Source organism: Mercenaria mercenaria, chromosome 6, assembly GCF_021730395.1.
Source record: "Mercenaria mercenaria strain notata chromosome 6, MADL_Memer_1, whole genome shotgun sequence".
Taxonomy (NCBI): Eukaryota; Metazoa; Mollusca; class Bivalvia; order Venerida; family Veneridae; genus Mercenaria; species Mercenaria mercenaria.
The window spans coordinates 36,518,984-36,536,552 of record NC_069366.1 but is presented as its reverse complement, the minus strand read 5'-3'; the positions used below and the strand labels follow the sequence as shown (position 1 = coordinate 36,536,552).

The 17,569-nt window shown below is 33.0% G+C and overlaps 1 protein-coding gene across 1 annotated transcript in view; it reads right to left on the bottom strand.

Annotated features, from left to right (window-relative positions):
• LOC123549079 (GTP-binding protein REM 1-like) overlaps window positions 1–15,835 on the bottom strand; it is a 34,941-nt gene extending 19,106 nt beyond the window's left edge. Inside the window, exon 1 of the mRNA XM_053545633.1 lies at window positions 14,314–15,835. Within this exon, the coding sequence (XP_053401608.1) occupies window positions 14,314–15,073 (760 nt within the window). The 5' untranslated portion in view covers window positions 15,074–15,835. The remainder of the gene's footprint in view (window positions 1–14,313) is intronic.
• Window positions 15,836–17,569: the final 1,734 nt, after the last annotated feature.

The window sequence follows — 17,569 nt, the reverse complement described above, 5'->3', positions numbered from 1 at the left end:
CAAACCATTACATGTACATAAATCAGAATGCTTTACTGACTATTTGTAAACATTTTATTGATTCTGTGTTGGGCAAAAAGCTAGACATGCCAGATAACATGTGAAACAATTGTTTATCTGGCTGCATCTGTATTAGGTCAGTATAGAGCTTTAAGCCAAATTTATTCGATAATATCAGGAACGAAATTAAATTCACTTATAACACTAATTATTGGGGTGTTTTTTTGCATAAAAAGTTTTTTTTATAGATAAATCGTAAATCATCTACCACATCCAAGACTGGCATAAAACACGAGCTGCCATAAATCATCTTACTATGAATCCGTTTAAACAATCATATCCAAATAACTTCAGCATAAAAGGGACAATTTTAGTCCGACATTTGACCAGTTTTGCCGTTAATGGGTTGATTGGTATCTATTACAATCACAATTTATATTGTAAAAAAATCATTAAATCACAAGTAAAGTGTTTGACTCGATCTAAAATGAAATATATGAACAGTCACCGTTATTGTTAATAATAGCACTTATAATTCAGCATTTTATGTAACATGCCTACTTAAAGCGTAGTTATATAGGACTATGAAGAGTTTTTTTTTTTACTGTAAAGTAATTATGAAAAGCTCCTCAAAAGTATGTTATGACGTTATATGGATGTAATTATTAGTTTTGTTTTTAAAATAAGTGTTTTAACAAAGTAATACATTAAAAAATCACTATAATTGAAAGAAAAGCGTCTTTTTTTGTGTAGAGGAAGCTCCTGTTAATAGCTTCAGATAAGAAAATACCTATTACCCGCTCAGATGCTATAGGTAAACAAGTTATCAGTGCAGCAATTTGTTGCACTAGTTTTATGTTCACACCTGCTTCCAAACTATCAGTGTTTACGCATGAGTTCTAGATTAAACATAATAATCTCCATAAACATTATAAATCAATGATTATTCCATAAATAAACATTATAAATCAATGATTATTCCATAAATAAACAAAGAATGTGTAAAGATGTTAGCCAGAAATTTATCAAAATTACTGTCTATTCTATAATGTTCGAATGTCGCAAAGTTATAACGATTAAGTATATACATTCACAAAATGTGCAATTGTTAGAAGAAATTACTGGTTAAATCAGATTGTTTATACAAGTGTGAGCTCTACCAGAAACATTCATTTCAGCATAATATGGTAAAGTTTTAAGATCATCCAAAAAAGAGGCATAAGACAGTTTAGCTGTAAAGCTGAATTCCTCTCTTATAATCTATTCCTTTAGTATAGTTCGAACAATGATGAGATGTGCAATGTTCCCGGCTTACATAGACAAATGTGTTCCCGGAATCATTCTTGAATACCAGAAAGGAGCTTCCCGTGTTTTCACAGGTGCCGTAATGCATGTCTGTGTTGAACATACCTAACTGGGGGAAAATAAACAAAGATATCCGGGTAGAAGATCACAATACCTTTTCCTCAGGGAAAAGACAATCTGCATTGCGCATTATGACATAATTTTAAATGCGATATTTCATATTTTACTTTTTCTTTAAAAAATACCGCAACTTTTGGAGAGAAATAATTTGTTTCTTAATAATGTTTGTATGCTTTGAGCAGTTTACCGGCCGTACTTGAAACAACGGTTTTAATTATGATTCACCTTGGTACTTTTAGCACCTTGTTTGAAGAACACGTTGCATAAATATGCTTTTCAAAAGAATTTTTTTGGTAATTTCTACTTTCTTTGAAACTAAGAATGAGATATATGTTAAGTAAATCAAACACTTGCGCTAATTAGGGAAAGACCCATCTAGATTATAAATCATACCGTTTTTGTTTTATCTATCTTTCAAATTATTAATGCACTAAAATTTTAATACACTTTGAAATATATCTGTAATGAGAAAATTGCTTAAGAATAAATTTTGTGTAATTTCTGGAATGAACAGCGTTCTTTATCTGTTCAAGGTTGGACAATTTATTTTGGTTGTAGATATATATAGGTACATTAATTGAAAACACAGATGTTTACCGGTAGATGAGGTCATGCTCAGGATTATAGAAAGCCATAAATATGCTATTGGCTTATAAAAAAAGTATTGTTATGTTGACGGGTACTCCATTCATTCAATGATTTTGAACATATAAAAATACAGCAATTAAGGACTTGAACCTTTTTTGCATCTATGCATATTACCCAAGATTACATAAACAAGGCTGTCTAATGACAGCACACTGGGCTGTTTGAGATACTTACAAGCTTGCAAACAAAAGCTTTACCGACATATTCCAATCTGAAAATGCGTCTAAATTCTTAGTCGAAGTCATAGAGTGGTCATTAATGACGTTGGAGACTTAAGAGCTTAAAAAACATTCAGTACAATAGTTCCTAAGAAACCCACTTACATGCAAATTTTCACCAAATTGTCCAAGTGAAAGGAGAATAATGCCAGCTAGAGTTATGAAACCTGTCATGTATGGTCATATCTTCATGCGAAATATGTTTGTAAAGTTTAAAAAACATTTGGTCACGTGTTTTCACAGAAACAGACTGACATGCAAAACTTTTATACAGTATTAATATTAGAAATGGGGCATAATTTTGACAAAATATCAGCCCGAGTTAAACCATCTCACAGTGCCAATGATTTCTTAATGAGTTTGAAAGCAATAAATAAAGTAGTTTCTGAGAAAATTGCTTACGTGCATTGCTATGTTGAAATGAAGCATGATTTTGAGATATAAGCTATAAGTATTTACATGTTCTGTGATGCCATCTTATGATGCCGAAGACATGTGTGAGACTTGAAAGCACTTGGCTTAGTACTTTTCAGAAAAACTGGCTTACATGAAAAACTTTTATCACATTTCTTAGTTAAAAAGGCGTAATAATATAAAAACATATTTGTCTGTTTAAATGTAGGATTGCAAACATACTTCACTGCGAGAACACATGATGCGATATTTTGAGGGATGCCATAAGCTCCGGTGAAGTGTATGATCTGGCGTTCAGGAGTGAAAGATATTTTATCTTTCATGGTAAAGAAACGCGTCCTTTTATTCATGTTTCACATAGGTTTAACACAAAGTATGTACGCTTGAACATTTACACAAGTGAAAAATACTCATAGTATTTATATTTTTCACTGTGAATTGTTTAGCTCTATTTCAATAAAATCTGTAAGAAGATCCTTCGGAAGCACAGAGTGAAACCAAGCAAAATAATAGAAGACTCGGTTTGAATGAGTCTGTTCATGAGAGGTAATGGAAATTGCAACACACCTCACGCCCCCTAGCACCAGCTTTAGCGGAAACTCTATTACAAAGATATCGAATGGACTCCATGATCTAAAAAAAGGACCAGAAAATATAAGAACAATGAATCCAAGTACGGGTAGTCTTTTTACAGCTGCCACACGGCACTTAAAGATTTCTGTTGCGATAGTTGATAAAATCTATAACACAGAATGCAACCAAGCAAAATAATAGCAGACTCGGTTTGATTAGGTCTGTTCAAACCATTGATTTTTAAAAACTCACTGGAGCACTGTGTTGCGATTTGTTCCGTGAAAATTATCAAACAAAGATCGTACCCTATCAATTTCAATTTCATTGCTGTGTCCCTAAACATGACAGCTGAATGACTAAATCATAATGCTACAAATATAAAATTTGTATTGCTATAAAATTTCATTCTGAAACGAACTTTTGTCTTTTAATAAAAAAAATGTAAGAACTCCTCAAAAGTAAATTAATTAGTTTCTTATCTCGGTAAAGGAATCAAATATTAGTTAAGCTTGCTCTTTGATAGTAACACTGTATAATAAAGGATTTTCTATGTAATTAAGATTTTTTTGAAGATACGCTTAATTAATTAAAAGATAACCTATGATAATGACTTACAGGCATGTAGAGCATTAGCACTGCTGCTAGTTACCTTTGATATAAGGTAAAATTACCTGATATGATGAATATCAGAAAGCAAATTTACGAAAGATCAATAATAATGATTAAAGTCGCACATCGCGATTTCCTAACGGAAATTTAGAATAAATTTCAAATCTTCATGAATGTCAAAAATGCAGTCTTCTCTTTCAAAGAGTGGGGTTTTTTTAATTGCAGCGCAACTAAATAGAAACTATTTAACACTTTTTGAATACCATCTTTCTATTTGATTTGTACAGAAAGACATCGAAATGCAATCATTATGGTGTGAGATAACGAAATAACATCAACAAAGGAAGCTTTTAAGAGCTGGATTGACTACTTATAGATCACCTACCCACACAGCGACAAAATGCATTAATTGTGTTTGGGTTATTAATTGTGTTTGGAATAGAAATGGGAGGAACATCTGCCAAAGAAACAATGAATTTATCGGCAATTATTTACTCTACTGTTTACACCTAATCTAGGAATCATTGTGATCATTTAATATCTTCAAAGCATTCCACCAAATCTTGCAGTTACATTTTCGAAAATTGCAGCTGCCATTTTAGATGTTCTAATGAACTGTAACCGAAATAGTTAAGCAGTCAATATCAATTCTTGTCACGGCTTAAGCATTCGGTTTGAATTCCATGGACGCAAAAAGTGTGTCTGTATCTGACGTCTAGTTATTATCTTCAGGCAGTAAACTAATTTTCGTCGAGGCTACTTCTTTGCCGGTTTTTGAAGCGTCTTCAGTCTATCCAAGAAAAAAACACTTTCATTCAACACAGCATATCCGTACAAGTTCATTGTGTTAACATGTTCATGCTTTTCGGGGTAATCTATATATAAGGCCAATATTCATGAAGGTGTGGAATAGTAAAACTGAACAAATGTTTTCAAAATAGTTTAGGCATGTCAATGCTTTGCCCATGTAGTTACAGCTGACGTTTTGCCTCAATGAACGACAAATTTTAACTTATCACAAACGGATTAATAGTTCGCTGCAGAAGTCGAAAGAAATCTGATAACCCAGAAACATAAGCCTTGTCATCTAGTGGGAATTATGCTGTGTTTATGCACTGCATTGACATATCGACTTTCAAATTGTCCAATAATCGATATTATAGGACACATCAAATCTAGAATTTCAAAGATAAATTTGATTTATTTGTTATATCTTTTACACGGTTTAAGATATTGAGTTTGCTTTTGCAGCAAAAGTTGTCTAAATTTTTCCTCTAAGTGATGACAGTAATTTAGAAATTGTAAGTTTATGTTTTCACTCACTCTTTTAATTTTAAAATCACCACTCTTGTGTTTTCCATTGAAGGCGATAGTAAATGTATTATTTTGGACAAAATTTAGTGTCATTTTTGTTACTATAAGAAAGAGTGAATTTTAGTTTTGAGATTTGATGCTAGTACGTTTGCCCTGCCAGTTCAATTTTGGTCAGCTGTAGAAAAGCATAGACTTTCGTCGAATAATTCACATTCTTCCATTTGCAATTGTATCATAAAATTGATTTTATTTTGCTTCTGTTCACCTATGTTTTCAAGCTCCTACATGTTGGATCAGTTTCAGACTCCAGAATGCCACATAAGGGAACAGGACAATAGCAGAATGTTGTAATCTTACACACTGCTCAATTATTATGTTGTGCAATAAAACCTATTACGATTCTTTTGGAGGCATACATGCAGAATGCAAAATTAATTAGACATTCTGTGACATTACTGCGAACATAAAGATCTTGGAAATGAAAAGAAATGCTTACAAGGGCAAACATGTTATGTGTTAGCGCTGTCAGTAGATGTTCTGTTAAAATAACTGGTAAAAAAATGTTACGTTTGAATTAATGTAAAATGCGGCTTAGTATTGTTTTCATAGAACTATGTTTTGGATTTTTAATTGCAATACAGGAGTATTGGAGTGCCAAAACTATGAGTATGCAAGCAATAGTAGTACTCAAAGTAATATTACATTCAGTATAGTATCAAGTAAATTGAATAGCCATGTATACATTTTGTGAAGTGAAGTAAATAGTCTTCTAGCCGTTGATGAAAGTTCTTCCTTATAAGAGGATCACAATCCATGGTTTGATGCCATGAGTTTTTCAGAGTGTTAGGGGGAGTCCTGGCTTAGTGTGTCGACAGGTAGTCTGCACTTATACACGCCAAGCAAATCTCTCGGCTGGCTTTAGTTAGAAGCCAAGAAATAATTCTGTCGATGCGAATTAAATAAATGTCAGTTCATGAAATAACTAACAGCTTCGTCAAAATATTCTTTTTTAATGAAAAATAAGAAAGTCATTTTGTAGAATACTGTTAAGTAAACAAATACAGTAAGTTCATTATTAGGTATTTTAAAAAGCCAAGTGCACAATAGTTGGTTGTGGTTTCAAAGTCATTCTTTTGTGTGCCATAACTACCGTCGTTGTAGGCTGACCTAAAGTAGTGTTAAGTGACGTCATAGTTGGAAGGCATTGCAAGTTGTATAAGTTAACTCTCGTTTTGGTTGTGCAATAATGTATATCTTTGGCAAATCCCTTTGCAGTCATAATTGTTCTTTCGCTGCTAAGATACAATTTCTTTTATTTATATTTTTATTTTGCTTTTGGCAGGTGTCACTGGGTATTGCCTTTTGCTCTAAACGCATGAAAATATGCCTTTAAGAGATTTAAAATTTAGTTGAAAAATATCTTTCATGATTTTTTTAAAATAGCCATTCAGCCAGAGAGTCAGGTTAGGTACTTGATGTAATTATGTCTATGAAAACAAAAAGCGTTGTCTTACGTAAATACGTTTGTTGGTTACAACAGAATCATAGAGTAGTGTTAATGCCAATAAACTCATCAAAACAGAAGTGGGCCACAATACCGTCTTTCTTCACGTAATGAGGTGATTAACACATTTGGAATATTTTCAAAATCACAGCATAATTAGCATTTTCTCGCCAGTAAGTAATAAGGTAACCCTTTTGTACGGAATAATGCAAAAATACGAAGAAACTGGCGTAAATGAGAGATTGCGATTTCAGATTTTACAAGTACACGTAAGGTGTCGTTATTTAAAAAAATCTTCAGGATCTTGGAGCTGTCAAGATTCAGAACATTGCTAGCTATATACAAAATATATACATGTGTATACTTACACACGTTCAGTCATACCTGTAAAAGCAAACCTACACGTTTGAAACATAAAGATTTACCTACAGCAAGGGATACACATTTTTGGCAAGCGCCTATTGTTATTATATAGGGACACGTACACGTATTTGAATGTTGACCTCATCTGAATATTGCCATGAAGAATGTTCGCCACATCGGATTTTTTCCATTATTAAACTTTACTGTTTTATGTAGTTTTATGTATTTAGCAATACAATGAAGCGAAAAATAAATTCGTATATAGTAGCACATCTATCTATTGAAATACGATAGAACATATAAAAATAACTGCTTAATACGTGTTTGGGGTGTTTCAAGTGCACGCATCAGGCGATATGAGTTTAGTCATGACTATGTAATCTACATGATGTAAGATGAAACATTATTTTCCTTCTATGTTCTTGTTAATTCTGTTTGAAAATATTTAATTGCCGTATCAGTAGATTCAGTGTACAAAGCCTTCTCAAATAGCGCATATTGTTTGTACTCGATATACCCTTTTGAAGTAAAGAATACAATTGTTTTGTTCAGTAAAATAGCCAAAGCCAGTCTTGTACTTTCCTTATATTAACGGCCGTGCGAAAAAGTTCAGTATTTTATTGTGGTTGTACATAGTAAATATTTACAGTTGTTAGACCACCTCCTCAGGTTACACTGTATTAATTTAGTTTACATAGATAGAGCGGGCTTTAACATTGATATCTAACTTAACAACGAACATTTTGTTTGTTAAATCAGACACTTTTTTCAAGATCGAAACCATCAAACTATTATAAGTTTCATTATTAGAAAAATCTATTATTAACCATAATAGTGTAATTTTATAGTTAATACAGAAGTCAATATTTAAAATTCAACTTATACATGACATAACACATAATGATAACACATTGTATATAGACGTAATATTACATGTCTGGGTGTTTCATTATTGAATTATCTTTTGGCAAAAAAGTAATTTAACCTGCAGCAGCTATAACAAATGAGGGTATTGTAGAAGCATTTAAAAAATGATGTAAAACATAACTAATTCTGATATATCAAACTTAAAATGGTTGTCCATATTCAATGTTACATATGCTTTACTCGTATAGTCGAGCGTGTACTTCTGCTGTTCAGGCGCGTATTCTTATTCTGGGCTCGAACTTTTGTGTGTTTGTGTGTTAGTGCGTGTTTGTCATGGGCGATGCCCTGGTGTTGTTTTTTCTTACTTGTCTGTTTGTTTGTTTTACATGCGCGTGTGTGTGTGTGTGTGTGTGCGTGCGTGCGTGCGTGCGTGCGTGCGTGCGTGTGTCTGTGTGTGTGTGTTTGTCTTTTGTACGTGCGTGTCTGCGCTGGTGTGATTTACTTTGTAGGAATATTGCGTTTAAGGAACATGGTTTTCCTTGTTAAATATTCATCCTTGCTCCACCTTCCCCCGGTCCATTTATCAACCCCTTACCACCCCGGGAAATCTACCCTTGCCTTTTATATTTTGCTAAAACAGTTTTGCACACGTTATGTAGGTAAATTAACCTGCATATATCATTATCATCATCAACACTTCAAACTTCTCAGAGACCGACTATCAAATCTAAGGATAAATGAATTTGTTCATAATTAAATTTTTACAATTTTGTGCATGTTAAACTAAGTTCAGCCGTTTTTCAAGAATGGTAGTATTTTGTATCTACATATGCACGTATTTAGTCAGATTTCCAACAAAAAGTTCAGGAAACCTATTTCTAAAAAGTAAACAGAAAAAAAAAGTAAGCAGTCATAGAAACAATTTAAATTTTCAAAACATTTTGATTTAAAGATTAATTTTGACTTTTTTTATTTTTCAATATTTTAATATTTCTTCAATAATATGTATCCATTCTTGATTACTGTATATCATGCCCCAAGAATGTTTTATATCAGGAAAGTCGTATCAGTCATATCATAGTTCTCTTCGAAATGAAAATACAAACGAGCCGTGCCATGGGAAAACCAACATAGTGGGTTTGCGACCAGCATGGATCCAGACCAGCCTGCGCATCCGCGCAGTCTGGTCAGGCTCCATGCTGTTCGCTTTTAAAGCCTATTGGAGTTGGAGAAACTGTTAGCGAACAGCATGGATCCTGACCAGACTGCGCGGATGCGCAGGCTGGTCTGGATCCATGCTGGTCGCACACCCACTATGTTGGTTTTCCCATGACACGGCTCAAACAAGTCTATCGGAACATTTGTCATATGGACTTAACTTTGGCACGTTACCTGTATTCTGTAAATAAGATATTAGTCATCAGGTTAAGACAGACAAAATGGTAATTTCGAAATATTCTAGACCGTTGCCCTTTCTCATAAACAAACTGGATCATGTGTCTGAGCAAAAAGCAAATTTCGAAATAACCCTAATTATGTAAATTCCTGATCAACGTTTTGTTTTGGCAGATCATTCCTGCGAATTAGATGTAAATACCGCAGTCAGGTATGTTGCCTTTAGCATAAATACTCCAGATGCGATGGGAAAAACGAAATACACAATGCCTTAGGCTGTTGCAAACGTGTACACTAAACATTTTGGTTACCTGAACGTTGATAAGATGTAAATAACTGGTATATTTACTGTTTAGATTAATTAATATGATGAGCATATCATAATTATGAAATCGTGTGCACATAATCAAGAGTAATTGACGATTACATATGCCGTAATGTTGTTTAGTTATTGCGATTAACTAGATATTTGCTATTCATCTTTCTGTATAAAGAAGGCATACCTAGCATACCCAAGAGCTTTGCTCCGAGCCTTAAAAATGACATCTTGTATATGAATATCCAGTGAACAAGTCAAATATTATCAGTCATTCATTGTGGGATATGAATATGTCAAAAAGGACTGTAACACAGTTATGTAGATACAAAATACAGAATGCATGGAATCTCAACACATTTTGAAATTACATCCAAACTTCTGGTTGTATTTGATATTGTAAATCTGCTTAAAAGCGTACGCTAGAATTTCCTGTATATGAAATGGGCGAACTTTTTCCCAATAATAGAATTTCTCCAAACTTTGGATATCGAAGGACTCATCTAAGAAACAAAAATAGGCAATAAAAGTCATAGGTCACCGGTATTGAAAAAGAGTTATCTGCCCATGAAAACGTGATTTTGGGGATTTTCTTCAATATCCAAGGTCTGAAGAAATTTTATTATTGAGAAAAATTTCGCACATCTCATATACAGGAATTCTAGCGTACGCCTTTAAGGCAATTCAGATTTCTAAGTTTTCCTTTTTTATTTACATTCCGCAAGAATCCAAACCCTGATTAAAGTTATCATGTTTGTTACATTCACTTGTCAACTCTGAAAAAGTGTTCTTTACGACAAGACATGATTCATGTGCAATATAATGTATATAACACGTAGACAGCAGACTAAATGTTTTTTAGGCGGGAACAGCACCCGATACCCTTAGGGTATCAGAAGTATGGATAAATTTGTTTGTCGCTGATTGCGTCCCGTGTCTTAAAACACAATTATACATTTATACTAGATGAACTGAAAGACGAATAGATAATTGAGGGTAAAACAGATAGCTTCAGTTGAAATCTGGTTCTAATAATATTGAGTATGTAACATATTTATTTTTGTTCTATATGCCCTTTGTGATCAGGGTCTCCCCTTAATAAGCTAACGTATGTTTGTGTTTGACGTCATTAGTAAAGCCTTAATCTACTGCAGCTATTAAGATTTACTTCTAGTCCTTAAGTAAATATGTATCACCAAGACGATTGAATTGTACGCGTTTTTCTTTTCAATACTGATTGTTTAAGTTTAGATTTTGATTTTCTGTTAAATACTTTGGAAACTATGTACAATTGTTAAAAAAAATCAGTACTGTCGGCAACCTTCAATCCATCGTATCCTTCCTGTCACAATCAGTCAAAGTTTTAAATACATTTTTGATTTTGTTTTATTTCTTTCTATGTTGTCATGGAAATAAATTAGCTACCTTGATGTTTATTCTGATTCGTTGCCGATTTTGGAAAGATTTTAGTAGAACTGACTTGTTGCACTTTATATAGAGAACGACGCAATTTGAATACTGCTGCCAGTCTGTTTAAAGTGCATTTTTTCTCCATTGAAAGCATCTTCATGCTTTCTTTGATGGAGTTGATGGTAGACATTTGTAATGCGCTGATTGGTGTATTGAATGTTAATGTAAAGCGAAAGATTTTCAAGATAAATGATGAAGTACAACAATTCAAAAGACGTTCGTCTGGAGTTTTTCCAATTAATCATTCATATCAGACAGTTCTTTGACATGTCAAAACAACAGTAAAAACAACAAAAAACTGACTACTGAGCATAAATGAAATACGTGCTATTCAACACGATTCGGACACAAGAGACAACGCCATGGTGCTTAACTAGTATGATAGTAAATGAGGCAAACATTTTAGGGTTGCCCTTTTCATATGAGATTTGTTTCTATTATATGTTCAAATGAATGGATGTAGGAACTGTGAAACGGATTTTATTCGTACATAAATATTCTATGGAAAAGATTTAAGAGTAATGTACAACCAATACGTTAATCAAAGTCAGTTCCATACTTCAATCTGTCACTTGCTTTGGCTTGGTGCTGATTTCTGTCTGATTTTTGGTGTCTTGAAAATGTAACAACATAACTGACGCCAAATGGATGAGCACATTCTCTTCTAATTATAACCGGAGATACCAAAATGTCTGCCTGCCCAATATTCGTATAATCGGCAAGAATTGATCCGTGATTAACGTGCCAAGAGCGCCAAAATAAATATTTACGTAGATTATAACTTTAACTTGATATAATAATTTGTTTACTTTATCAGTATCTTATCCCCAAATCGAAATAAGCACTACATTCCAGTTGAGGTTTGCTTTTTAGTTCTAGAAAATGTTGTTTTCGTGTCAGATTGGTTCTCAGGTCGGCCTTTGGTTTGTTCATAGTAGATAACTCCTGCTCACCATAGGGTTTGTATAAATCTTGTAATCCCAGTCTATACTTAGATTCTACGTTATATTCATCGAACATAACTATTGAACCTTTCAAAATATATATAATGATAGCTGTGAAGGGATTTTGCTGAGATATTAAACTGGTAGAACAAAAATTTAAAAAAAAATGTATAAAATAAAAAGAAGATTACCTAGTCAGTAACATGACAGTGACCCATTTTTGAATTTGTCATGACTTACTGGCAGCGATATAGAAGGCTATTACCTATCACCATGCACGTTGATTTCGTGGGGTATGGTAAAGTGTTATTAAAAATGATATTCTATATTCAAAAAGTATACTGATACGATACAAGAAAAGAAAACATTGGTCTCCGAACTTAATGTAAATATTACCTTATGCTATGTATCTATATTTTGTTGTTCTCTGGTAGAAAAAAGAGTTAAAAATGGCAGATAACAACATATCCTAATTTGAAAAGAAACAGCTGGTATATATTGTTTATCTTTTCTTTAAACAATAAAACATCTTTGCTTGTTATTGTTTTTAAGGATCTTGTCATATTAACTCATGTTTATGTTTATATGTGTATGTACACTGTTCTTTAGCCAAAGACATATGTTATGTCGAGTTTGCTAAATAAATGTTGTTGTTGATGATGTTGTTGTTGTTGTTGTATTTAAACTTCCGTGAATGTCCTTACGCTAAGGTGTACATAAAGGTATGATCTTATTTGCACTAAAGAATTTCAAAAATTTGAAAGCGTATAGATTTTAAATTTTAAAAATCTCACCATTTTACATTTATCTAGAAGAGGAGAAGTTTTTTTTTGTATTTCATCTCAGAATTTCAGGTGTTTTGCCAGCATAACGCAGCTCTGACAGTTTGATAGCTGATATGTAGATTAAAGTTAAGTATTAAAGACGAAATAAAATGCACTGAGTAGGTGGAAGCTTTCATCAAGCTTAAATTGTCAAACGATTAATAAAGCAAGAAAATTCACACTTTGTAAGTGAAGATATTGTTGATCTATATTAGATCTACAAACACAGGTGCAAGATAATAGAAAAGAATGGAAGAATTGTTCCTCAAAATGTTAATAGAATAAAATATATAAATCGTTTAACAAAAAGCAATAAAAAGAAAGTGAGGCAATTTTAAATTACATTTCCTTTTTTCTCCGACAAACCCTCCAAATCGTTGTCATAATTACCCAAAAAAGTCAAATATCAAATGTTCTTATACAATAAGCTGACGTATAATATGACGTAATTAAATATGATGATGTAATTTTAGAAACAATATTGGCGTTTCTAAAAAAAATAACACAAACATACAGTATAACTCAGCTTGAACATAAAAAGTCTTAAGGATAAGGTCTTGAAAAGGGCAGTCTTATTTGGGTAAATAAGTTTGAAAATTCCTTTCAGCTTAATTGGGCAATATAACGTACTATTTATATGTAACAGACACGATGAAGTCAATCAAAAATCTCAGTTATGCTATTATTGTTCGCAGTTGGAACATTCATAGCGTATAATAACAAACAATAAATAACTTGTTAATGTTATATCATGTTGGGGTATCAGGGATTTAATGCAGCGTATGCGTCAAAACATGTGGTGTTACGAGTAGCACGTGTTATGAGAACGCGGGAGAATGCCAGATATGAAGGCGTTTTCAGAATCAATCGCTATTTATAATTACATGTTATAATTAATATTGATATATAGATCTTGGGTGATAATTTGACTACCGTACAACATATGCAAGGAAAAGAAAGAGAATTCATCTTTCATATTTTTATAAAATGACATACGTCTTACCAAGGTGTTACACAGTAGATGTGCAATAATTACCTGAGACTTTCCCAGACAGGCCTTAAAGATATTCAATGCTTATCTTTCACTAAAATTTCTTACCTTCAGATATTTACTTCAAATGTGGAAAGGCCTCATCAAATGTATTTAATTTCACTAAATATATAAATTAGTTGTGTATGTAGAGCTACATTCGTACTTAAATATTGTATGCAATAACAGTCAATTTTTAGTAATAGTACACATTATAAATGTGTACAATTTCAAATCTAATAATGCACATAACTATTAATACACATAAAAAGGTCAATACTTTGGTTTACATAAACTGTATGTAGATTTTTTTCATATTTTCAAATACGACATTTGGGTTTAGTATATATTTAACCGTCAAACTATCATCCACTACGTGTACATCAAACTTGATCTTACCGTTCATACTGTCGTAGGCGTTTGCATAATCCGACGACATGAATTGATTGGTAATGGAAGTTTTACCACATCCGGGTGGTCCAAGGATCTGAATCTTGAAGTAGGATGATGGGGGCTCCTCGGATTTCGGTGTACATTCAAGAGTCGAATTGTGGCTCGCCGCATGGGCGAGCATAGGTGAATCGTGACTATTCGTTGAACCCGACGCTAAATTTCTACTCGAGCTCTTTTTACGAAACGAATCACCCCTGTTGATAACGCCCCCTTTTGACGTCGTTTTAAAGGATCGAACTCGGCGTAATGGTGCGTCACGCGTCTCCTGATTTCGAGTATCGTAGTGCACGTGTGTGTCATCTTTTGGAAACAGGAGATTAGGAGAACTGGAGTAATTTCCTGACACAGACAAGTCGGGTTCGCGTTTAGTAATATGAGGCTTTGGTTTATCATTCCGGAAGGATGAGGATCGAACTTTATTGTCCACATGAAGTGTCGGTGCTGGCGCGAGGGCCGCAGCTAAGAAATGTTTCTCAAAAGGATCATTTGGATTAGCTTCCGGCTCCGGGCTGGTACACGTTTCTATTATATGTATTTCGGGATCTGTCGGAGTCGACGGTTGAGCCCGAACTCTTCGGTGGTGTTGACTATGCGGATGGTAGGCTTCGTATGGCTTTTTCTTAGCCCTTACATCCCCGGGACGGACTTCTCCAAGACCCGTGTGGTTTTCTACGTGCCCTATTTGCAGCATATCTACTACTGTCATTATCCCATAAATAACATAATAGAAATCAGACTTGTTTTTAAAATATTATTTCACAGATTTTATAAACACAGTATGTTTCCCGAAAATGTTGCACTACAAATATCTTTTTTTTTCTTTCGCAAAAAAATAAATCCAAAGTCTGAAATAACGTATTCAGTAAAACTAAATATATTAAAACCTATTTATAAAATAAGACCTTGAATCAAGCTGGTCCAAATTATTCCAAAATGCTTGTGCGCTATAATTTCTGAACTAACGAAATCCAGCTAAAAGCTATCTAAACAAGTGGAACTTTTTTTTGGAAAAAAAACAAAACAACACACTAACATCCAGTATCAGACTGTATATCCTGTTGATATATTCCACGATTTATTGCTTGTTTGTGATTGAGAGAAATCCTCTAACTTCCTGAAAACAAATTTGAGATAAACGCAAGATGCATATTTATGATACGCGAACAGATATTTCCTTCGTTAACTTTGATGAGCCAAAAAGTCACAACGAAAAGTTATTTTTTTCCACGACTACCTTCACGAAAATAATCCTGTAGACTAATTTCCAAGCATCAACAGACAACGAATAAAATATAATGAATTTTAAGAGTAGAAAGTCGTCAATTAGTCCTTTCACAAGGCATTTATTCACATTCGAAAACTTTTTTCCGGTAGTCGTTCTACCGGGAGGACGGTTTTTATCACAGATATTTAGGCAGAAGACATTCCAGTGATATATGCACAAGAACTATTCACTTCACTCTTTTCTCAAGCTTATGTTAGAACAATCTGCCAAATCTCTGGGTACCATTAACAAGCTAATAAGCAATTGGTTAGAAAGAATAAACATGGTTACGATAAGCCAATATTTAAAAAAAACCATGTCAGTTATCATAGAAATCACACGGAAATAATATAGTAGATCTATACCAAACTGCATTATCTCATCATAGAAATATTATTGAATATTTAAACATTTATCAGGTTAACAATGAAGTACACTTTTTTTTTTGCTGCATTCCAATATACGCAAAGAATAGGGCATTAAAAGAGCAATTGAATAAAAATCTTCATTTTGATGGGCGCATTAGATTTTTTGACAACGCTTTTATTGCGTTAAAAATACTTGAATATGAAATTTAGTTGTCAACCTTAAAATGTGAGAAAATAACAAAAAAAAATCAACAACAAAAACAAAAAAGACCTTGATATATATTATGTTACGTTAAATTCAAACATACCTCATCCCTCGTTTATCATTCCATACAACTGATCCTTAAAATTATATGTTAAATTTAGGTAATGTAATGCGTACTCGTTTCCGCTATTATATCAAAGCTGTTCCTTCTGCTAAACTCGGTTTACTTCCCTGCAATTTAACTTGAAGTATAAGTGTACGAAACTTGACTATTTTAAATAGAAATTTATAAATAATAAACGATTGTTCCTGGGAATCTTTTCAACGACTGCAAAAAGGGTCCCTTTTTAATTTACTATTTCTTTTCTTCACTAATTGACCGAATCCTTATAATTATAACTCATTAAAATATCAAAATTTTGAAACCAATTGAAAATGTCTGTGAAATATTAAAATCATAATCATTGCGATAAAAATCATAATATTTCAGTCGCCGTGTACATTTAACAAATTAATGAGAGATATTTTTTTTTGTAACAAAATTGTCTAAATATCACTTATTGACTGGATATGTTTATCTAAATCTGAAGGCTTCATGCAACATTTTCTAAAACTGAAACATTTTATCCTACTTAAGCTATCATCATCATGAACTTTAAAACTTTAGTGGTACAATCACTCAGGTAGACTGGTGCCGAGGTAGAGGTTATTTTGACTTATGAAACATTTGTGATCAATTAATAATGAATATTTAGAATATCTTATCCACACTTTGAAGAGGGCTACAGAAATTAATAAGATTACTGTAAACCAAGAAATGTTCGCTACTGCAGTAATTCGCGTTCGTACGTCGATTGAAATTCGTGGTCAATAATGTTCACCTCTTGACAGTGCCGATACAATATCAATATATATAGCTACATGTAGCGACAATTACCTTTACGAATTTACTGCCGTCGGGAATTTCGCTGATTTAAAATGGGCGAAATCATTTCTCAGTTTACAGTAATGAAAGAAGATATGTTCAAAACAGGTGAAATTAACTACTATTGTATCTCTGAGAAATATTTTTAAACAGTAATAAAACAGTGAATGTGCCAGGTTAAACTTATTAGCATTTCGTTTCCTGCAAACTTAAACCTGTAAAAAAAAAACAAGCAACAAAATGTCTACAAAAGAGCACAGTAAAAAACAGCAAATAGGTTTTCCCGAGCACTTACAATATACGTAAACGTGCTGTATTCTTTGTAAAACTTATTTGTATTTCACATGTTTGTTTATTTGAAATAACTGATTGTTTTCTATCCTTGAACCATGGAAAGTATAACAATAAAAACATCTGGTTACAAACTGGGCTCATTTGCT